The 13,038-nt window shown below is 41.9% G+C and overlaps 1 protein-coding gene across 1 annotated transcript in view; it reads left to right on the forward strand.

The window, feature by feature from the left end:
* cip2a (cellular inhibitor of PP2A) overlaps positions 1-13,038 on the forward strand; it is a 41,086-nt gene that overhangs the window by 6,063 nt on the left and 21,985 nt on the right. The window contains exons 3-9 of the mRNA XM_061964957.1: positions 3,237-3,349; positions 3,477-3,568; positions 3,639-3,735; positions 3,808-3,930; positions 7,305-7,450; positions 7,543-7,618; positions 9,373-9,585. Of these exons, the coding sequence (XP_061820941.1) occupies positions 3,237-3,349; positions 3,477-3,568; positions 3,639-3,735; positions 3,808-3,930; positions 7,305-7,450; positions 7,543-7,618; positions 9,373-9,585 (860 nt within the window). The remainder of the gene's footprint in view (positions 1-3,236; positions 3,350-3,476; positions 3,569-3,638; positions 3,736-3,807; positions 3,931-7,304; positions 7,451-7,542; positions 7,619-9,372; positions 9,586-13,038) is intronic.

Here is a 13,038-nt window from a genome sequence, read left to right on the forward strand (position 1 = left end):
CTTCACAGGTGTGCTTGAAGCTCATGGAGAGAATGCCAAGAGTGTGCAAAGCAGTAATCGGAGCAAAGGGTGGCTATTTTGAAGAAACTAGAATATAAAACATGTTTTCTGTTATTTCACCTTTTTTTGTTAAGTACATAACTCCACATGTGTTCATTCATAGTTTTGATGTGACAATCTACAATGTAAATAGTCATGAAAATAAAGAAAACGCATTGAATGAAGAGAAGGTGTGTCCAAACTTTTGGCCTGTACTGTATATTGCCAATATTTTAGAATCATTCTTACAAATACCGGTACATAACTTCACATGTGTTCATTCTAGGGCTGCAACAACTAATCGGTTAAATTGATTAAAATCGATTACAAAAATAGTTGGCGATTAATTTAGTCATCGATTCGTTGGATCTATGCTATTCGCATGCGCAGAGGCAATTGTTATATTTTTTTATTTTTTAAACCTTTATTTATAAACTGCAAGATGTACGAACAGCTGAGAAACAATACGGTAATCAAAATAAGTATGGTGCCAGTATGCTGTTTTTTTCCAATAAAATACTGGAAAGGATAGAAATGTAGTTTGTCTCTTTTATCCGATTATTAATCGATTAATCGAAGTAATAATCGACAGATTAATCGATTATCAAATTAATCGTTAGTTGCAGCCCTAGTTCATTCATAGTTTTAAGTTAAGTTAAAGTACCAATGATTGTCACACACACACTAGGTGTGGTGAAATTTGTCCTCTGCATTTGACCCATTCCCTTGTTCACCCCCTGGGAGGTGAGGGGAGCAGTGGGCAGCAGCGGTGCCCCGCCCGGGAATCATAATGCGCCACACATTTTCCAATAGGAGACAGGTCTGGACTACAGGCAGGCCAGTCTAGTACCTGCACTCTTTTACTATGAAGCCACGCTGTTGTAACACGTGGCTTGGCATTGTCTTGCTGAAATAAGCAGGGGCGTCCATGATAACGTTGGTTGGATGGCAACATACTGTAGGTTGAAAAGGATTTGCAAATCAATGTATTCTGTTTTTATTTTTGATTTACACAACATGCCAACTTCACTGGTTTTGGGTTTTGTAATTCTTATTCTAATTGTATCCATCTAAAAAGTCAATCGGAAGTTTTGATGCCTTCAGTGACAATCTACAATGTAAATAGTCATGAAAATATAGATAAAGCATTGAATGAGGAGAAGGTGTGTCCAAACTTTTGGCCTGTACTGTATGCATTTAATTTTAGTTTTTACTGTAAATATTGCTTAAGGTGGTCCCATATCCCCATGCTTTGACAGTTATATTACAATTTGCATTTTTCCCGACCCTTGCATTTTAATAATACAGATAAAAATAAGAATAAAATGCTGGACAAAGTAGCTGGGAAGAGGGATGTCTGGGTTTTTCTGCTTAGGAGCTACCCCCGTGACCCGACTTCAGACAAGCGGAATAAGAATAAGAATTACAAAACCCAAAACCAGTGAAGTTGGCATGTTGTGTAAATCAAAAATAAAAACAGAATACAATGATTTGCAAATCCTTTTCAACCTACAGTATGTTGCCATCCAAGCAACGTTATCATGGATGCCCCTGCTTATTTCAGCAAGACAATGCCAAGCCACGTGTTACAACAGCGTGGCTTCATAGTAAAAGAGTGCGGGTACTAGACCGGCCTGCCTGTAGTCCAGACCTGTCTCACATTGGAAAATGTGTGGCGCATTATGAAGCATAAAATACCACAACGGAGACCCCCGGAACAACTTAAGCTGTACATCAAGGAAGAATGGAAAGCTTCAAAAATGTGTCTCCTCAGTTCCCAAACGTTTACTGAGTGTTGTTAAAAGGAAAGGCCATGTAACACAGTGGTAAAAATGCCCCTGTGACAACTTTTTTGCAAAGTGTTGCTGCCATTAAATTCTAAGTTAATGATTATTTGTAGAGATGTCCGATAATGGCTTTTTTGCCGATATCCAATATTCCGATATTGTCCAACTCTTAATTACCGATTGCGATATCAACCGATACTGATATATACAGTCGTGGAATTAACACATTATTATGCCTAATTTTGTTGTGATGCCCCGCTGGATGCATTAAACAATGTAACAAGGTTTTCCAAAATAAATCAACTCAAGTTATGGAATAAAATGCCAACATGGCACTGCCATATTTATTATTGAAGCCACAAAGTGCATTATTGTTTTTAACATGCCTCAAAACAGCAGCTTGGAATTTGGGACATGCTCTCCCTGAGAGAGCATGAGGAGGTTGAGGTGGGCGGGGTTGGGGGGGCGGGGTTATAGGGGGGTAGGGGTAGCGGGGGTGTATATTGTAGCGTCCCGGAAGAGTTAGTGCTGCAAGGGGTTCTGGGTATTTGTTCTGTTGTGTTTATGTTGTGTTACGGTGTGGATGTTCTCCCGAAATGTGTTTGTCATTCTTGTTTGGTGTGGGTTCACATTGTGGCGCATATTTGTAACAGTGTTATAGTTGTTTATACGGCCACTCTGTGTGACCTGTATGGCTGTTGACCAAGTATGCTTGCATTCACTTGCGTGTGTGAAAAGCTGTATATATTATGTGACTGGCCAGGCACGCAAAGGCAGTGCTTTTAAGGTTTATTGGCGCTCTGTACTTCTCCCTACGTCCGTGTACACAGCGGCGTTTTAAAAAGTCATGAATTTTACGTTTTGAAACCGATACCAATAATTTCCGATATTAAATTTTAAAGCATTTATCGGCCGATGATATCGACAGTCCGATATTATCGGACATCTCTAATTATTTGCACAAAAAAAAAAGAGGTTTCTCAGTGTGAACATGAAATATCTTGTCTTTGCAGTCTATTCAATTGAATATAAGTTGAAAAGGATTTGCAAATCATTGTATTCTCTTTTTATTTACCATTTACACAACGTGCCAATTTTACTGGTTTTGGGTTTTGTAGAACGTAACTAAAATGTGACCTACATTAGAACAATTAACCATACAAGTGAATCCAATTAAAAAGTAACTAAATAAAATGAAAGTAAATAAACAAATACAAATAATTAAAAAAAAATCTCGCTTTTTAGTCCAGTTGCCAGTGGGGTGACATTGACATAAAAGCAGCTCCCAAACTATCAACTGCGAATCGGTTCTCGCCGTTCATTTAAAAGAACCGTTAAAAAGACTCGATTTGTTGGTGAAGGTCACATCTTCAGTGTCATCCATTTGACGTGTTCCCCCTCATTTTTCAGCGTGCGATGACGACAGCAGGAGGATGCTTCACAGCAGCTTCAACCTCACCAACATCATGGCCTCCGTCATCCACCGCCACAGCGCCACCCCAGGAGACCCTGTAGTACTGCAGGTTAGGTCCAGGTTGTGTCTGTGCCATTAAAGCACATGGTGGTGCAGTGGGTACCGCAGATGCTGTGTCCATTGTTGTAGTGGGATGTATCGTCATAGTAACGCTGTTCCACCTGACCACTTTTAAGAGTCTCCAGTTGCTGCAGAAGCTGACCTACGACACCCGCGTCTTTCCGTCCACAAACATTCATGAGCTGGTGGGCTTCCTCATGACCAACATGTGAGCACAGTGGCGGGGACGTAGCGAATGTTTCACTGCCAGTCACCCACACACATGTTTGTCTTCTCAGCCTCTCCCAGAAAGATGACATCATCATGCCGTGCCTCGGCCTGATGGCCAACCTGTGTCGGGGCAACCACCTGGTGCAGAGTCACATCAAGTCTCTGGTGAGTTTTTAAGAAACGCAACATTTTTTTTTGCGGAATCTCTGATAAACGTGTGTGTGTTTTTTTTTGCAGGATAACGTCAAGCCGTTTTATCGAACGCTGATTAACTTTCTGGCTCACCACAGTCTGACCGTGGTGGTCTTCACTTTGTCCATCCTGGCTAGCCTCACTCTGAATGAGAAGGTTGGAGAGAAGGTGGGTGGTGAAGCGGCTGCTATGCAGTCGAGATCGATTGATACCTTCTTTTTTCCAGGGCTGATACAGATTATCGTAATCAAAGAGGCCGATATTTGGAGGCAAGATTCATTTGATGTAAAAGTTATTTACTGTATTTTCCGCACTTAAAATCATTTTTCCCCCTCAAAACTAGACAGTGCACCTTATAACCCTGTGCGCCTAATGTATGGAATAATTCTGGTTTTGCTTACTGACCTCAAAGCAATTTTATTTGGTACATGGTGTAATGATAAGTGTGGCCAGTAGATGGCAGTCAAACATAACAGATATGTGTTGACTGCAATATGACTCGATTAAACAACACCAACATTTTATATCCATCCATTTTCTATCGCTTGTCCCTTTTGGGGTCGCGGGCGGTGCTGGAGCCTATCTCAGCTGCATTCGGGCGGAAGGCGGTGTACACCCTGGACAAGTCGCCACCTCATCGCAGGGCCAACACAGATAGACAGACAACATTCACACTCACATTCACACAGTAGGGCCAATTTTAGTGTTGCCAATCAACCTATTCCCAGGTGCATGTCTTTGGAGGTGGGAGGAAGCCAAAGTACCCGGAGGGAACCCACACAGTCACAGGGAGAACATGCAAACTCAACACAGAAAGATCCCGAGCGAAGGATCGAACCCCGAACTACTCAGGACCTACTGAATTTTTTTTTCTCCATATTTTCAATGGAACATTTTATATGTTCCATTGAAAATGTAGAACATTACACATAGCGCTCAAAAATCTGTGAAAATGTTTTAGTGGGACTTTGGTAAGCTATGAAGCCGCACCGCTTGATGGATTGTACTGTGCTTCAACATAAGAGTATTTTTGGTGTATGTATAAGATAAGACATATTATCTGGCGTTTTGTTTTGCAATATTATGCAAAAGCAACTTTTCTTACCTTCTGGTACCTGCTGATCTGTATTTGGGATCTGCATAAGTCCTGAAAATTTGCGCGGGTCCACTTTTGTAGACCGGGACGACGCCGTAGTTGATAAAAGTTAAAAGTTAAAGTACCAATGATTGTCACACACACACTAGGTGTGGCGAAATTATTCTCTGCATTTGACCCATCACCCTTGATCACCCCCTGGGAGGTGAGGGGAGCAGTGGGCAGCAGCGGTGGCTGCGCCCGGGAATCATTTTGGTGATTTAACCCCCAATTCCAACCCTTGATGCTGAGTGCCAAGCAGGGAGGTAATGGGTCCCATTTTTATAGTCTTTGGTATGACTCGGCCGGGATTTGAACTCCCAACCTACCGATCTCAGGACGGACACTCTAACCACTAGGCCACTGAGTAGGTAAGCTTCTTCTTTTTCTCTATCTTCTTGTTATGGGACATTCATCCTCCGCTGTTGCCATTTCTAATATAAAGTAGTGTAAAGTTCTCACTTATATCTGTCAGTAAACTTGCCGTGAAAGCACTAAAACATACCGGTGTAGTGAGTTTACATTATTCACCCAAGGAACTTTAGTTATTAGAGAGTTCCGGTCGGGCGGTTTTTCACGGGACACATTTCCGGCGGATGAGGAGATGCTGCTCCGTTATTGATTGAAGTAAAGTCTGAATGTCATTAAAACAGTTAGCTCCATCTTTTGACACTTCTTCCACTCCCGTCCTTGCACGCTACACCGCTACAACAAAGATGCCGTTGAAGGTGAGCCACGTAAATAAGACCGCCCACAAAACTGCGCATCCTGAAGCGACTGTCAGAAAGCGACTTGAAGATGATCTGTAAAACGTCACCTATGCAACATTTTGACCAAAGAACCACCATCACATGTTATGTAGACCACAAGGAAGTGTTATAAATTTAGAAAAGAAAAAAAAGACTCCTTTAATGCGCCCTATAATCCAGTTAGCCTTATATATGAAAAAAGATTAAAAAAATAGACCATTCATCAGCAGTGCGCCTTATAATCCGGTGCGCCCTATGGTCCGGAAAATACGGTAAACATGAATAATATACGTCAGTAAACAAGCTTTTTTGGCAGAGATGTCTTTTCTGCTGTCTTCGAGTCCTGTTGCGTTGTTATTTGATTGAATCACGGAACGTGAAACTCGGCGCGCTCCTTTGATGAGCCCACGTTCGAGTGTTGCCGAGGCTTGTTGAGCGACTCCGAACAAATCGGGGCCGGAAGACAAAAAATAGATTTCCTGGCAAAAAAATGGAAGTTTTGAAAGCTAAGCAGAAGAGATGTACAAGCAACTAACACTGCACGAGGGAGAGAAAGAGAGGGGCTTGGGGCGCGCATGAGTGCCGGAGTGAAAAAAGGGGCTGGTGCTTGAGCAGTGGTTATTACTCTCTATCAACTTCACTAATTATTGTTGTTTTAAACACAGAATACTGCTATCATATATGTGTGCATATTGTATCTGCTGATGTAGTTCAGTTATAGTTGAAAGGAAAAAAAGGCAGATTCCGAGATGCGTCAAAATTAGAAATGTCCGATAATGGCTTTTTTGCCGATATTTCGATATTGTCCAACTCTTAATTACCGATTCCGATATCAACCGATACCGATATATACAGTTGTGGAATTAACACATTATTATGCCTAATTTTGTTGTGATGCCCCGCTGGATGCATTAAACAATGTAACAAGGTTTTCCAACATAAATCAACTGAAGTTATGTAAAAAAAAATGCCAACATGGCACTGCCATATTTATTATTGAAGTCACAAAGTGCATTATTTTTTTTAACATGCCTCAAAACAGCAGCTTGGAATTTGGGACATGCTCTCCCTGAGAGAGCATGAGGAGGTTGAGGTGGGGGGTTGGGGTTAGTGTATATTGTAGAGCGTCCCGGAAGAGTTAATGCTGCAAGGGGTTCTGGGTATTTGTTCTGTTGTGTTTATGTTGTGTTACGGTGCGGATGTTCTCCCGAAATGTGTGTGTCATTCTTGTTTGGTGTGGGTTCACAGTGTGGCGCATATTTGTAACAGTGTTAAAGTTGTTTATACGGCCACCCTCAGTGTGAACTGTATGGCTGTTGACCAAGTATGCATTGCATTCACTTGTGTGTGCGAAAAGCTGTAGATATTTTGTGATATGACTGGGAGATGCAACTGCTCTGTACTTCTCCCTAAGTCCGTGTACCACTCTGTACAGTGGCGTTTTAAAAAGTCATACATTTTACTTTTTGAAACCGATACCGATAATTTTCGATATTACATTTTAAAGCATTTATCGGCCGATAATATCGGCAGTCCGATATTATCGGACATCTCTAGTCAAAATGCCAAATATCGAATATGGATTTTTCTATGAATATTTGTTACACGCACTTAGTTGTGGAGACCTGCCTGACTCACAATGTGTGTCTCTTTGTCAGCTGTTTGACGCCAAGAACATCCACCAGACCTTCCAGCTGGTCTTCAACATCATTGTGAACGGCGACGGCACTCTCACCAGGAAGTACTCTGTGGACCTTTTGGTTGATCTCCTGGGAAACCCTAAAATTGCAGATTATCTCACCCGGTACCACAAACACACACACACACACACACACACACACGTACGTTTGGCGTGCACAAGCGGCATCATGAACCAGGTGTGTTGTGGCCCTACAGGTATAAGCACTTTCCAGCGTGTGTGTCCAAGGTTTTAGGACTGCTGCAGTTAAAAGATCCTGCCTCTGCAGCCATGGTGAGTTGTGTGTCAACACGTACACAACCTTGCGCGTGTTCATGTTGTGTGTCTGCAGGTTATTACTGGTCTTGGTCCACTTTGCTTGAAGGAGAAAACAAATTGTCCATTCTCATGTTGAGTATTAAAAACTATAAAAAAATCTGTCTAAGGCACATAAACATATCTATCTGCGAATAATCGTGATTAATTAGTTAATTATGGACAAAATGCGATTAATCGGGATGAAATATTGAAATTGTTTGACAGCCCTTTTAGATACGGTATATATATTATATATATAATAATTTCCTGTCGTTCATGTTTCAGTTAATACAATAAAGGCTATAATATCCCAAAGGACGGCTTCCAAAAGTCACCTTTGTTCTTTTATTTTTTTCTAATTTAATTTTGCAGTGGAACCTCGATTTATGAACCCCTCTATTTGCAAACTATTATGTTTAAAAATGTTTACGTCACGCCAGCTACGAACGTTGTGTACAAAGACTTAACTCATTTTGTGTCCGGCTGGCAGCCGTTTTGTGCTTGCTTGAGGAAGCTGATTTCAGCCAGTTTTTTTCTGGAAAACTATGCCAAAGCAGACATATTTCACAGCAGTGGAGACTACCTCTTGTTCAGCGGGACCTCTTCCACACACACACACACACATACACACACACAGCCCTTCCCTTTGCTGATGTTAATCAGCTTTATTGGCCAAGAATGTAGTGTACTGTAAGTGCATTTTACTTTTTAACATGTTTATTATCCTAGCAATATGGTTGTTAAAGTTTGTTGTGATTTCTGATTGTTTGTGAGGGCACCAAAGGGCACAGCAGCACGTACAGGACAGTTCATCTTGTAGTTTTGGCTTGTTGATAAACAATAGTTAGTTAATTAATCCTCTCTTTGTTAAGTTTGTTTGATATACAGTACTTACATAATATTGTGTACAAATCTTCACTAAAATATGGACTCTTGTCAAGGCTGCAACCCATTATTCATATTTACATTGTTTCGTATGAAAAAATGTGCTTCACTTCAGGTTCAAACACTGATGACATCTATTAAACAGACAAGAAGCAAAGAATCATGCAGAGACAGAGTTCAATTTTGCTCAATGAGAAGAGACGTATTGGGCTGTACACACAGTTACAGTTCCAACCTACGCCCTAAGGCACAGCCCACGTGCTCCACTATTTATTCGGGAGGTCCCTGGTTATATCACTGAGGCTGCTTCTGAAAGAAGGGGGGTAATTTCAGCAGCCCCAGTTAGACACAATATATGATTATTCAGAAATGGAAATGTGCTGACACTCGTGATATCGCCCTGTCTCTGCTTTGTCTGCGTCAAGGTACTCGATGTTCGCCCTTGGCAGTCAGCAGGCCGGGTCTGGACCCAAACACTGATACGAGACGAATCGCAATCCAAGATTGCAAGTTGTCCCTTTGCACAGATAGAAAAGTACAACTGCAGCACAATTGATAATAACTATAGCAACGGCCTTTAAGCATAAGAGTTGTTTGATAACGTATACATAATTATTCTAACACAAACCCTGTTCTAGAATCATGAATTGAGGTTGCACTATTTTAATTTATGAATTTGTCATTTTTTGTTCTTTGCTGTTTTATTTTTATTTAATTACTTCAAAAGAAAATATTCCTATTCATCCATCCATTTTCTACCGCTGGTCCCTCTCGGGATCACGTGGGGTGCTGGAGCCTGTCCAAGGTCTTGATATCTGAGAAGACTCTGTGTTGTGCGTCTGCAGGTGTTGGAGCTGCTCCTCGCCATGAGTGGCGTCCCGGGCCTGCGTCTGCCGCTGTGCCAGGTCCTGTTCAAGCCGGCTGCGCCCAAGCTCAGCGCGGCGGGCAGCAGACAGGCGGAGTCGGGGCTGGCGCTGGTGCAGTGGCTGAGCTCGCCTGTGAAGGGCGCCGAGGGCTGCTCGCTGAAGGCTCTGCGGCTGCTGAAGGAGCTGCTGGAGGTAAGTAAGCCCCGCCCCCTTGCTCAGACTTAAATAGGAGGGTTATTTCAATTAGTTGTTATTCTTTTCATTTTTAGATGCATTGTAACAATGGTAATAACTACATGTGGGGCGGTAAAGCTCGGTTGGTAGAGTGGCCGTGCCAGCAACTTGAGGGTTCCAGGTTCGATCCCCGCTTCCGCCATCCTAGTCCCTGCCGTTGTGTCCTTGGGCAAGACACTTTACCCACCTGCTCTCAGTGCCACCCACACTGCTTTAAATGTAACTTAGATATTGGGTTTCACTATGTAAAAGCGCTTTGAGTCACTAGAGAAAAGCGCTATATAAATATAATTCACTAATTCACTACATGAAGCAATTCCTGAAGGAATTGCGTGTGAATGCTCCAATGCTGAAGTTGAACGGAAATCATACTTGCCAACCCTCACGATTTTTCCGGGAGACTCCCGAATTTCAGTGCCCCTCCCGAAAATCTCCTGGGGCAACCATTCTCCCGAATTTCTCCCGATTTTCACGCGGACAACAATATTAAGGGCGTGCCGTGATGGCACTGCCTTTAGCGTCCTCTACAACCTATCGACGCGTCCGCTTTTTCAGCATACAAACAGCGTGCCGGCACAGTCACATGTATGTGACTTCTGCAAACACACGAAAGTGACTGCAGGACATACTTGATCAACAGCCATACAGGTCACACTGAGGTTGACCATGTAAACAACTTTAACACTGTTACTAATATGCGCCACACTGTGAACCCACACCAAACAAGAATGACAAACACATTGCGGGAGAACATCCGCACCGTAACACAACATAAACACAACAGAACAAATACCCAGAACCCCTTGCATGCCTAACGCTTCCGGGCTACAATATACACCCCTGCTACCACCAAACCCCCCCCAACCCCGCCCCTCCAACCCCGCCGCCCCACACCTCAAACCTCCCACCCCAATCTCCCGAATTCGAAGGTCTCAAGGTTGGCAAATATGACTGAAATGCTGACAGAATGTAGTATGAATGTAAGAATAATTTCAATGTTTGAATGGTTTGAATTTCCAGGAGAACCGGAATTTGGTTTGGAACTTGGGAAAGTTTTAGTTTGAATGTCCAGGATGAGTGGAATGTGTTGATGTTGGAATGGTTTGAAAAGGTTGAAAAATGTAGGAATTGCGGTTCTTGGAAAATGTCCAATTCATTTCAATGGAAATTTCCTGGAAATTTTGGGAAAAGCGGGATTTTTCTGAAAATGCTAAAAAAAAAAGTGAATGTTCTGAATGAGTTGAGATGGTTGGTGTTGAAATTTTTCAAATCAGTCGAGAAATGTTGAAGTAGTAACATTTTTAATTGAGAAATGATATTATGGAATTTTGTGAAAACCGGGAATTTTTCAAGTTCAAGTAAGAATAGTTTCAATGTTGGAATGGTTTGAATTTCCAGGAGAACCGGAATTTGGTTTGGAACTTGGGAAAGTTTTACAAACCCCGTTTCCATATGAGTTGGGAAATTGTGTTAGATGTAAATATAAACGGAATACAATGATTTGCAAATCATTTTCAACCCATATTCAGTTGAATATGCTACAAAGACAACATATTTGATGTTCAAACTGATAAACTTTCTTTTTTTTTTGGCAAATAATAATTAACTTAGAATTTCATAGCTGCAACACATGCCAAAGTAGTTGGGAAAGGGCATGTTCACCACTGTGTTACATGGCCTTTCCTTTTAACAACACTCAGTAAACGTTTGGGAACTGAGGAGACACATTTTTGAAGCTTCTCAGGTGGAATTCATTCCCATTCTTGCTTGATGTACAGCTTAAGTTGTTCAACAGTCCGGGGGTCTCCGTTGTGGTATTTTAGGCTTCATAATGCGCCACACATTTTCAATGGGAGACAGTTCTGGACTACAGGCAGGCCAGTCTAGTACCCGCAATCTTACTATGAAGCCATGTTGATGTAACACGTGGCTTGGCATTGTCTTGCTGAAATAAGCAGGGGCGTCCATGGTAACGTTGCTTGGATGGCAACATATGTTGCTCCAAAACCTGTATGTACCTTTCAGCATTAATGGCGCCTTCACAGATGTGTAAGTTACCCATGTCTTGGGCACTAATACACCCCCATACCATCACAGATGCTGGCTTTTACACTTTGCGCCTATAACAATCCGGATGGTTCTTTTCCTCTTTGGTCCGGAGGACACGACGTCCACAGTTTCCAAAAACAATTTGAAATGTGGACTCGTCAGACCACAGAACACTTTTCCACTTTGTATCAGTCCATCTTAGATGAGCTCAGGCCCAGCGAAGCCGACGGCGTTTCTGGGTGTTGTTGATAAACGGTTTTCGCCTTGCATAGGAGAGTTTTAGCTTGCACTTACAGATGTAGCGACCAACTGTAGTTACTGAAAGTGGGTTTCTGAATTGTTCCTGAGCCTATGTGCTGATATCCTTTACACACTGATGTCGCTTGTTGATGCAGTACAGCCTGAGGGATCGAAGGTCACGGGCTTAGCTGCTTACGTGCAGTGATTTCTCCAGATTCTCTAAACCCTTTGATGATATTACGGACCGTAAATGGTGAAATCCCTAAATTCCTTGCAATAGCTGGTTGAGAAAGGTTTTTCTTAAACTGTTCAACAATTTGCTCACGCATTTGTTGACAAAGTGGTGACCCTCGCCCCATCCTTGTTTGTGAATGACTGAGCATTTCATGGAATCTACTTTTATACCCAATCATGGCACCCACCTGTTCCCAATTTGCCTGTTCACCTGTGGGATGTTCCAAATAAGTGTTTGATGAGCATTCCTCAACTTTATCAGTATTTATTGCCACCTTTCCCAACTTCTTTGTCACGTGTTGCTGGCATCAAATTCTAAAGTTAATGATTATTTGCAAAAAAAAAATGTTTATGAGTTTGAACATCAAATATGTTGTCTTTGTAGCATATTCAACTGAATATGGGTTGAAAATGATTTGCAAATCATTGTATTCCGTTTATATTTACATCTAACACAATTCCCCAACTCATATGGAAACGGGGTTTGTAGTTTGAATGTCCAGGATGAGAGGAATGATTAAGAGGAATGTTTTGATGGTAGAACGGTTGAAGTGGGTTAGAAATGTGAAAGGAGTAGTCGACGGGAAAAAGGGATTTCTGGGAATTGCTGGAATTTTTTTTAACTTGGAAAAATAATACTTTGAATGTCCAGGATGAGTGGAATATGTCGAAGGTGGAATGATTTCAATAGGTTGAAAAATGTGGAAATGGGGGAAGTTTGGAAAAATGGCCAATTCCTTTTGAATGGGGAAAAATGTCCCGGAAAACCTGGAATTCTGGGAATTTTTGGAATTTGTCAAGGGAAAGCCCACGAGTCCCGAATAGGCTGAGCAGTTTGAAGTTAGAGAAGGTAGAGCGCGCCAAAATCTGGAGAAGAAGAAGAAGAAA

Source organism: Nerophis lumbriciformis, linkage group LG07 (assembly GCF_033978685.3).
Source record: "Nerophis lumbriciformis linkage group LG07, RoL_Nlum_v2.1, whole genome shotgun sequence".
Classification (NCBI taxonomy): Eukaryota; Metazoa; Chordata; class Actinopteri; order Syngnathiformes; family Syngnathidae; genus Nerophis; species Nerophis lumbriciformis.